The sequence below is a fragment of the Salvia hispanica genome, chromosome 6 (genome assembly GCF_023119035.1).
Source record: "Salvia hispanica cultivar TCC Black 2014 chromosome 6, UniMelb_Shisp_WGS_1.0, whole genome shotgun sequence".
Taxonomy (NCBI): Eukaryota; Viridiplantae; Streptophyta; class Magnoliopsida; order Lamiales; family Lamiaceae; genus Salvia; species Salvia hispanica.
In genome coordinates this window covers 17,236,114-17,247,643 of record NC_062970.1, presented here as the reverse complement: position 1 = coordinate 17,247,643, position 11,530 = coordinate 17,236,114, and the positions used below count along the sequence as shown (strand labels likewise).

The 11,530-nt window shown below is 33.6% G+C and overlaps 2 protein-coding genes across 2 annotated transcripts; both read right to left on the bottom strand.

Annotated features, from left to right (window-relative positions):
* Window positions 1-450: 450 nt before the first annotated feature.
* Window positions 451-978, bottom strand: LOC125194819 (probable calcium-binding protein CML41). Its single transcript, XM_048093038.1, has one exon. The coding sequence runs from the start codon at window positions 976-978 to the stop codon at window positions 451-453; it is 528 nt and encodes a 175-aa protein (XP_047948995.1).
* Window positions 979-4,783: 3,805 nt separating this feature from the next.
* Window positions 4,784-7,603, bottom strand: LOC125191737 (probable 1-acyl-sn-glycerol-3-phosphate acyltransferase 4). Its single transcript, XM_048089139.1, has 4 exons — window positions 7,453-7,603; window positions 5,956-6,673; window positions 5,706-5,836; window positions 4,784-5,267 (listed from the first exon to the last, which is right to left on the bottom strand). The coding sequence occupies exons 2-4, from the start codon at window positions 6,525-6,527 to the stop codon at window positions 4,828-4,830; spliced, it is 1,143 nt and encodes a 380-aa protein (XP_047945096.1). The 5' UTR covers window positions 6,528-6,673; window positions 7,453-7,603; the 3' UTR covers window positions 4,784-4,827.
* Between the last annotated feature and the right edge of the window lie 3,927 nt (window positions 7,604-11,530).

Genomic DNA, 11,530 nt, shown 5'->3' with positions numbered 1-11,530 from the left:
ATAAGAAACTAATCATGTATATCCAAATAAAATAAAAAGGAATGAAGAAAAAGAATTCACACGGCATACAAAACTATATTTGATCTTACTAAGTAATTTATTTAGGGGTGTTAGCGCCTAATATCACGAAATTTTCAAAGTATTTTTTTACACAAATTTTAAATTTGACATGTAATATTATAAACTTATATAGTTGTTGCATTTTATCACCGTCGACAAAATCTGACTATCGCTTAATAATTTGATTTGCGTAAGCTGCAGCATTATTCCAAATAATGTTAGAAAATCAGTCAGAAAAGATTATCATACTGTTAACAAACACATAACTATATATAATTGTGAAGTACTAAAAATCATTGTTTTCAATTAATAAATTTGTAATAAAAGATAGTCACAATCTATTACAATTAATTCATATTTAATTGAATTTGTTATAGTAAGAAATGAAATCTAAGTCATCATCTTACAAAACTCATGGAAATCAAGAACCCCATTGCCATCAAGATCAAAGACCCCAATCATGGCCTTGCATTCACGAAGCGACTTGACGTGGCCGAGGCGGGTGAGCACCTGCCTGAGCCCCTCCGCCGTGATGCAGCCGCTCCCCTTCTCCTCCTCGTACACCTCGAATGCCTGCCGGAGAACCTCCTCCTCCGCGCCTCCCTCCATCACCCTCACGAACTCCTCGAACTTGAGCATCAACGACCCTCCTCCCGAGAACTCCCCGATGATCCTCTCCGCCTCCTCGCGCGACACCGCCTCCCCCACGCTGCCGAAGTAAGCCGTCAGCTCGTCCGCCGATATGCTTCCGTCGTTGTCGGCGTCCAAGAACCGGAAAACCCGCCGGAATTCCTCTTCTCTGCTGCCGGATTTTGGCAACGGCGGTGGATGAGTGGCGGTGTTTGGCTTGGAGCGGAGGTGGCGGAGCTTCGAAACCCCGGTGCTGAAGGGCTTTGTAATAATGGTTGCAATCGCCATTATTATACAATTTTGAAGGTTTGGAAATTGGAAACAACGATGGGGTTTATATAGAAATTGAAAATTGTGTGACAGTAAACAGCCAAATATTCACAAGAAATTGCTTAGTAGTTTCCTCTCTACTTACAGTTTAAATATTCTACCATCTGTCTCGGAAAAAATAGATATTTTTAAAACGGCACAGATTTTAATGTAAAATAACTAAAATAAGAGAGGATAGAAAAAAAAGTGTGTTAACAGAAAAATGGGTATCACCTTTTTAGAGAGAGAGAAATTTCGTTAAATAAAAAGTTTTTATTTTTTAGAAGATGAGCCAAAAAAGAAAGAGTTTCTATTTTTAGAGGATGGAAGAATTATTTAAGTATTATTTCCGTTGCACTATAATTGACATTTTTTTCTTGAAAACTTTAGTTTTAGATTTGAATCTCATTAATGCTTGTTGTTATGGATATGGGGAATATTTTCTTCGTGTGAATAAAAAATAAGGATAAAGCTTACGCTTTCACATTTTATCATTATCAGTATTATCCAATGAAATCTTTTTAATCCACAATGCTATGTTCTTTTGTATTGGATTTTCATGGAATCAATTCCTGTAGATTGTCTTGGATGAGCATTACAACTCTGATAAAAAATTTTTTACTAAATTACAAATTTAGTCTTTTATATTTGTCCTAAAAATATTTCGATTCTATACAATAAAAGTGTTATTTTTGGATCATAAGCAATAATCCCTCCACTACTATAGAACATACAAAAATAGCAAAATAATTCCACTGTTATGGAACGGAGGGAGTATGTTTTAGTCCAGAATTCGCATTTTTTAAAAAAAAATTAACGGTCAAACGTGTTTTGACCAATTAATGAATAAATATAATTTTAACTAAACCAGATTAATCTAATTAACTTAATATTATAATTTATAATTTTCATTTTTTATGATTTAAATTGTGTCCTTTTTAATTTTTAGGATTTAAATTATGTAAATTTTAATTTTGGGAATTTGAAATGTAATTTTCAAGTTTTGTAATGACATTTTATTACTTGTATTTTAAATTGAAGAATGAAATAGTGAGACTAATGAATAGTTATGGGATGTGATGAATTGTTGCAGGTGTTGTCTCTTAATTTAAGGATGAAATAAAAAATGGTTATAAATGGTGTGAGGTCATGAATAGTTAAAGGATGGAATGGTAATGAACGTCAACTGATTTAGTATGATCGATTAATTATAAAAAGGAATAATTATTTAAATCATGAAAATTTGGTTAAAGAAATGTTCTACAATATTCAAAAACATAATACTCCTATTAAATTACAAAATTGTAACTTTTCTCAATTATTTCATCCTTAAAAGACATTTTTTGTTGATGCTTAAAATGAGTTTTTCTTTACATATTTTAAAAGGGGTAACTGCTTTTAAAGTCATCAACTTTCCATGAATTTTGGTTTTTCCCACGAACTTTAAAAAGTTTGTGTAATGACACGAACTTTATTGTCGGTTGCCATTTTCCCATGTCAGGTTTTCCGGTCTGATTCAAACTGTTCGTTTTCTATTAAGACAGTCCAAATTGTTTTATCTTACTAGCGTTATCTTCGTCTTTGAAATAGCTTAGCAGGGGTACATTGTACGCCTCAATCGGAACTCGGATGAAGAAGCCATGGCCATTATGATAGTACAAGGTCGCACAAAGGTCGTAGCCTTCATCAAATGACCATAACTTCTTCATCCGAGTTCCAATTGAGGCGTACAAGGTACGCACACGAAGCTATTTCAAAGACGAAGATAACGATAGTAAGATAAAAGAATTTGTACATTGTCTTAATAGGAAACGAACAGTTTGATTCAGACCGGAAAACCTGACATGAGAAAATGACAACCTATAATAAAGTTCGTGACATTACATGAACTTTTTAAAGTTCGTGGGAAAAACCAGAATTCATGGAAAGTTTGTGACTTTAAAAGCAGTTGCCCCTATTTTAAAACAATGTTCTTTTAAACATCGCTAAAGACACTTTGTATGTTGACGGGATAATTGAAACTTTTTTATTTAACAATTCAATTTCAAATCGTAAGAATCTGATTAAAATTTAACCAAATTTCGTGATTTTAAAAACTATATTGAAAATAAAAAACTAGGATTCATAAAATATAAAGAACACGTTGTCTATGTCGCTACATATGTTAAATAAATTACTCTTGCAGTTGCTATTATATGTGATTTCAACTAGGGGTTAATATTCATTTTTGCTTCATTTTTTTGCTTAAATTAATTGAACCAAAAATTGAAATTGAACCGAAAATTGAAACATATCCGGATTATCTGAAAAAATCAAAATCAATAAAAACCTTTCCCAACATTAAAAAAAAAATCAAAATTGCATAAAATTATCCAAAAACTAAAAACTAGAAAACTCACACTCATTTTTCTAAAAGTACAATATTTCATAAAAGTTTCATTAACTTAAACCATCTAACTCAATTACAAAAAAAAAATTCAATACAATAAATCTAAACTATTATAATTTTCATAAAATCTGAATAACCTATTCTGTAAATTGGAGAGTCTTCCCATGTATACTTCAAATAATATGTAATTATGAAAATAAGGTTAATAATTTGAACAGATTATAAGAATGAAGACAACAAAATTCAATAACGCAACTTTGAACTATAATGGAGAGCACCTTTTCTTTTTTCTTATTTTTCCAAAAATTCTGCAAAATTATCTTTATTAATAGACACTATAAAAATGATCCATGTACTTTTTCGTTTGCACCGTCCTTGAACTTTAAAATTATCATTTGCGGTCTCTGGACTATGAAAAAATGAAAAAAAAAAAAGTGCAAAAGGACCAACAAAAAAGCGTGCAAATATTAAAGTCCAAGGACCGCAATTGATATAGTACTAGTATTTAATGTTCATGGACTGCATACGTGCAAACGGCAAAGTCCAGAGACAGTTTATGTAGTTCACTCTTTTATTGATAAATAAACATAACTTTTTAAAGGTCGTACTATGATCGACTTGAACTCGTGACATTTGGTCCAAGCATTAATCACTCTATCATTTGACCCACACACGCAAAACATAGTACTCCTAGTTAACTCTTATTAATAAAAGCAGCTCCATAAATTGCTAAATCAAGATTTGGAAAAGAGTTGATTCAATGGATAAAAAAATCCAGGGAAAAGAGTTGATTCAACTCGTCAATTCCTCATCTTAATCCTAGCATATAGATACGCACATGATCCGAATTTGATATAAGTCAGGAACCTACTTCTTTATAAGAAATCAGTATTAATTTAAGACTGAAACATGACAATTAATTAATTTCTTAGTACATAATATCACAAAATCTCAATTTCACAAATTCATTTTTAGTTCTCGTATTTCTGTATACCCAATCCCAACCAGATACCTAGTGGATTTTGGGAGCCTGAAACCCTAAATTATGGGTTCAAATACGAGAAAACTGGTGTAATGGTTTTCCTCTTTATTGGATTAACTGATGTCAGGATTGGGTTTCAGGTACCTGAATAGTTCCCGATTATGAGTGCCAATAGTTATTAATATCTTTTGTTGTAGGCCCAGAGCTGCAACGCTTAGCGTTTAAACGTGTAATTAATAAAAACAGTTCTAACAGTGCCGATTCATCTCAACATTTCTAATAGACAACGTAAACAGTGACGATATTTGTAAGAGAATTTTCATACAAAGTGCAACGACCACAGATTTTGTCTCTGGACTTCTTAGAGACGAGCTATTTTTGTAGTGCGTAGCACATTCAAAGAGATGAACACATGGATTGAACGTCTAATTGATTGAAAGCACAATAATCAATCTGTTCAATAACTTTTCTTCATGGATCTACCTTTGACGAATGTATCAGCAGACTTTAGTCTGACATTAAAATAGCTAGCACAAGCTAGGTATACACAAGCTAAACAAACGTAAACTTTAAACCAAAAGGATGAGAAAAATGTTAGAAACAAGAATAGGCTAGTAAAAGCAATCACTACTGCACAATTAGCAACACATTTCACTGTTGAGAGTTGCTCTTCTGTTCCTTGGTCAGGAAAATGACCGTTCACGATGAAATCGGTGAGCAGCTGATCCTTTAGTACAAAAGCATCCATTAACCACGTAGCAGCTTCGTTTTCAGTTGAGGGGATTTGCTGCAGAGGGATGCGTCTAATATGCATGTGCACTTCAGCAGGGTCCACACCGAATACGTTGTCCATGAAAGAAGGGCATCGACTCTTGTAGGCTATAGTTACATCATAAACTGCCAATATATGATTTCAAGAAGTGAGATTTATGAAGCCTCAATATTATGACAGCAGATTATTTGAGGTTTGCTTAATAGTGAAACTTGTTTGGTCTCTAATCCTTCAAATTTGATCCTATCACACAAAGTGAACGCCCATGATCCTAACACATCTTGTTCAAGTGACATCAGTAGTCATGTATGTAGTGCCAAGCAGAACAGACAGAAGTGACAGACAGACAGACAGACAGACGCGAATATGCAAATGCCAAACAGAACCATTACAAAACTAACTCATGATTCACGGTACAAAGGTTTTATGCATTAGGCCAGGATAACCAATAACTGATTATGATTAGTAGACAAAAGACTGGTTGATGAAGGCATATTGCTCTAGATCATAAATTTTAAATGACCATCCCAAATAATTAACAGAAAACAATCTAGAGAAAAAACCTGCATCCAGAGAGTCCCTCAAGATCTTCAAACAAGCATTGAAGCCCTTTGTCTTCGGAAGCAAGACATTTTTAAGTATTGGCAATCCACCTTCCCTTGCAAACTTCTGACTTCTCATGCATTTCTGTTCTCTGCATGAAGCAAGAGGGCAGTATATCAGAAATGTCATAAAAAGAAGAGGGATAAAAAAAAGCTGATATACGAATGTCTGAAAAAACTGCAGCGAGCAAGAGAAAAGCAGAGGCTTTACGTGTAATCTGTTCCTTCAGGGAACACAGCAAGCCACAATGGATCCTCACGATCGCCAAAGCTTGAGAGCATCTCATTCATTACTGGTTCATCAACTTCCCACTTTCTCTCCACTGGGATGAACTCTAAAATGTGAAATCCCCAGCCAAAAATTGGCAGCTTCATCAAGCTGCTCTTTAGAACATACTTAATGTACCCCAAACATCCTTTCCGTAGGGCGAAATCCCATAGATACATCCAGTCAACCTCGGTTCTGTGGTTGGAGATTATGAGAACACGCTCTTCCACTGGAACTTGATCACCAGAAAATATAACCCTGGTTTTGTTTATCTTCTCAAACAAAAATGGCCAGAGACCAAGCCATAGGCCAAACAATAACGACACAGCTTTTCTACTGCAGCGCAGACTGAATAGCCGTAGGATAACAGCAGCTGCAGGTGCGAAATACACTAAGAACATAGACGCAGTCAAAAGGTATACTACTAAACATAGCAGACCCCTGAAAATTCTAAACGGAGTCAATGGGAAATGCTTCAAGTTTTTGGTAGATTCATTGGACTGATTAATCTCCATGTTCGACTGAATTAGCCTTCACTTCTATGGCCAGAACACAGGCACCAGACAAGAGAGCTTCTTAACAATCAAGATATTCTTCTCTTCGAGAATCTCATTACCAAACTGCTTATAACACTGCTAAAGTCCATCGATCGAACTCACATCTGCAACAATATCAGTATCTATCATCAATACTAAAAATAGAAAATGCAGAGATCGCTCAATATTTTGAACATCAGATTAATAAAATAAAAGCAATGCTACCACATGTGTATCAAAATTTCCTTCACTGTTATAGCCATTTTCAGTATATACAGTTATGGAAATTTTAAAATGACAGTGCCACAACCCCATGATCGAATCAGAAGATGATGATGTATCAAGGCAAAGTTAGTGACACGATTTCCTTTTTGTAGGTAACTATCACCTCAAACATCGAAACTCTCAAAAAAGCCAGAGATTCAGTTTTTACCCCAAATAGAGTTCATCGAATGCTCAGTAGTCAATAACGAAAGAGCAGCATGAAATTAAATCGCAACATCAATATCAGTAACATATCAGGAGAAGAAAGAAAGAGACCATTAACATATACAGCAGCTGTCAGCCGACGTCATATTTTATTCCAATAAAACAGAAAAGTCGTATGAATCGCGTTGTTCCACCTCATAATTTTTCAAAACTGCATGGCAGCCCCAAATTTCCACAAATATCCATTTCATACAGCTAAAAATTTCCAGATTTGCGAATCTATCGGATTAAACGAAAGTCACCGCAGCGAATCATTCGATCGCATTCGTTGAATCACCAAAAACAACGAAAAATCATATATAATCATCTAAAAACAGGGGAACGCGCGAAGTAAATCACAATTAGTGAAGGAGAAGATTGAGAAAGAGATAAAATCCATGTTTTTCGATACTTTGAATCTGGTTTAGGCTTATACCTGATTGGAAACGACGAAATTTGTGTTCCGAAAGCGAGAACGGTGCACGTCCAGCTTCCAATATATATCCAACCGATGCAAATACAAATTAAGCGATGGGTATTATATATATATATATATGAATAAATATATGGTGTTGGTATATGCGTAGAAACTTGGTTTCTGGAAACCTTGCAAATGGTTTGGAGAAGCAATCTGGTGTGGACCATCCTATCGTTATGAAGTCATTTTAGCGGTTGGCAAAACATAATTAATGTTGGGTTCACGCTACGCACGAATCATATTAACTTATTAAGTAGATGCGACTTTTTATTTACTCTATAACTAATAATTACTATAAAAATCTCTAACCAGGTTTAATTGCTATAAGAAGTTAATTAATATAGCAACTTATTGTGAATATATTATCTAACCTTAATAGAGTTTTTCCAGGTTTAATAAACGTAATTTCAAACCAATTCATGACTGTATGATATTATGAATAAACTATTTGGCAGAGCACTGATTTATTATTGTATCGTTTATGGACACAAACTGCGTTGAATATATTTTTAATTCAAAATAATGCTAGTAGTACTATAGAAAAATTTGAATATTCGATGACAGAGTCTAATCGCCTGCAAATGATTGGAACGCGACCAGGCCGATACATCTGCCGAAAAAATTGTCATATACTCATATTTGAATACAGTTCATCAATATAATATTTTATTTAGTTTTGATTGTATAATATGAACCCTGTATTTTAATTATTTTTTGTTAACGAAATATGAAATCATTTATATAATATGGACACCCCATTTTAATAAATTGGAATATTTATTGGCAGGCGAAGTATAAAATATAGTGAAGTAACATAAAGATATAGGAGTAGTTTTTTCTCAGTCATCAAAATTCAAAACTATGCTACAACTTAATATAAATGATGATGGGTAGTGATAAAATACAAACTTATATATTGTACAAACTCAAAACTCCTCAACACAGTTTCAAATATCAACACAGTGTAAAATTTCAAGATATTAATGTCAACACAATATCAACACAATATCAACACAACATCAATCATTGACTACCGTTGAAATTTTGTTGACATTTTCCTGTTAATGCTTTTTTGTGATCTGTTGACATTTTTCAATGATTCAGATCATAGTTTTGAATTTATACAATATTTAGAGTTTTCATTTGATTACATCTCAATCCCAATGATATTACGTGTGATAGAAATTTTCAATTTTGATGATTTGATAGATGTTTGACCGTGGGATGCGAAATAGGACTCCTTCGTTTTTAATGACAGTCAAATAATAATAGAGTTAACTACTTAACTGCAACTTTCCTTTAAATTTCAATTAATGGAGATAGTTGATTCTAATTATTAGTATCTGCTATCAAAATGCTTTATTTATGGAAAAGGGCAATAAACAGATCACCCAAGGCTAATCCAATTTAACATTATTGACGCATTCTCGAAACTAAACATGTGAGTTGTGTTTTTAATTACCAAAGTAGTAATAGTCTGGATAAACGGTTCCTCGGTTACCCGATAATTGAATCGGAATCGATCGGATGTCGGTTAAACAATAACTAACATGTCGGTGTTTAGGTCGGTACCGGTTTTGTATTTTGAGTGAAGTCTGCTATTGGTCAGTGCAGATAACTGCAATTAGATTTGCTTTTAGTTTCAATATTGATTTTCAATTAATAATAGTAGCATGTTTTGTTGGGTGAAACTCAAGCACTTGATTATGTGCTTTTTTTTTAAACTTTTATTGGTGAAGTATGAACGTCATGAATTGTTGTTTTACACATTGTGTTTGAATTTTGTTTATTAGATGAAATTTTGGTGAATTGTTTTGCTCTTAATTTGTGATTAATTATGCTTTAATTGTCGGACTTTGATTAATTTTATTATAGTGTTTAATTAGATGTTTCCTCTTATTTTGTTTAATTTCTAACTCTTTATAAATGTTTAAACTACAAATATATTTGTATCACGTAATATTTCAATGAAATTCAATGTAACTATTTTTGAATTGATATCGATTCGATTCCAATTCGGTTAGTGAAGTAACGAACAACTGTACCAGTTAGCTTTTCAACCCTTTTTAAGAGTCAGTTGACTAATGGGCTGGTTCAGTTATTGATCGAACCGATTATTTAGCCAGGGCTAATTACTACATGGTCCATAGCCAAGCCTAATTACTACATGGTCCATATAGATATACAATAATTAATTGATATATGATAAATTAGTAAGAAGAAAGCACCGCCTTTTCGACCTTTAATTGGTGCCGTACTATGCACAATGGAAGACATTTCAGTTACAATAAGAGCATCCGCAATAGCGGACGTACGCACGCCCTCCCTAGCGACCAGCTAGCGGCTCGAGCGTCGCGTTCGCCACTATTGGGGCGGCGAAAGCGGGTCGGACGAACGGGGTAGATGAGCGGTCGTCCGCGGTCGGAGGGTGTTAGCCGATCGCTCGTCCGCTATTGTGCTAACGTGATCGGCGAACTATTTTTTATTTTTATTTTTTAATTTCAACTCTATATATACGGGGATGCCGTTGGGAGAGCTGTTGGGGATGCCGATGCCGCCGGGAATGGCCAAGGGGACTCCGAAGAGTGAAACAGGGGCCGTGTATGTGAAGCTTGGAGATGGTTTTTTTTTTTTCACTATGTATTTTTTTTTTTGAATTATGTATGTTTTTTTAAATGAAATAAAATGGTTGCACTTTTCCGTATTCATGTCGAATTTTTAATTCAAAATTTGTGAATTTGTGAAATTGTTTTATTGGCTAGGGCGTCGGCTAGTCCTAGTGATAGGTGGGAAGTCCTAGTGATGTGGCAGAAGGTGTTTTTAGTTAATCCTAGTACTAGGCTATTGGCTAGTCCGTCCTATTGTGGATGTTCTAAAGAGTACGTAGTTATGTTCTCCCTCCATTCCAAGATAGTTATATCGATTCTTCTTTGAACATGTTTTGCAAAAATAAATATAAACAATTAAAATGGAGAGAGAGTAAAGTAAAAAAGAGAATAATAGATAAGGAAGACTTTCTCTATGTTATTCTCTCTTCACTTTAACTATTTATTAGTATCAATTTTGTAAAATGAGTGAAAAAAATGACTCATCTACCTTAGGACGGAGCCGCGGAGGGTATTGTATTAGTATTAATAAATTTTGTGTTGCTATATAGCAAAATTAATTTGTATTGCTAAAACAAAATCATATCCATTTGCATGTCATTTTTTATGAATAAAATGATTATAAATATGGCCAATCGATACAATTATGGTATGTAATTCTAATTTAAAATAGTCGGTTTTATGTACAATCATGATTGTTTTAAAAATGTAGCAGTTGAAAAATATGAAATTAAGACTAAATTGAGTTTCGTAGAGCTATTCTATGGTTATGCAAATTGAAACGCATTTGATCATAATGAATCCAACATTAAAATTGAACAACTAACAACATAAAAAAATTATTAAAGTTATATATTTAATCACAAAACACATGAAATGTATTCATGTTTCCATCATATATTAGAAAAAAGTTCTTAATACACTACATTGACAAAAAAACCATGAAATAACATCATATTTCCCTCAAAACTTATTTCAAATACGAGTTTAAGTTAATCTCTTAGTTCCACCACGTTCTATATATTTAAAAGATTTTTGCATTGATATCTTGCACACCTCAATCAAAACTCGGTAGGAAAAATTATGCTTATTTTATTGAAATTGCACGAGACAGAACATTTCTTATCGTATATTGGTGTGGTAGTACCAAACCCGCTATCCGTGGAAGAAGTCGTCTTGTTGGTATGTAGTACCGAACCCACAATCCGCATAAGAGGTCATGCAAATGTTCGCCATTTTTTGAAGATTTATTTTCAATCAAAGCTCAATCTCTCCCCATCATATATCACTATATATGTCTTATAGAATCCGAATCATATCAGATCTCAACCTCCTTTGCACTATAAATGTGTCTGTTGAAACTTGGAAATAACTATCAAATGATTTGTTATGTTTCTCCATGGTCTATTCTCTTAATCCATCAGTAGAAT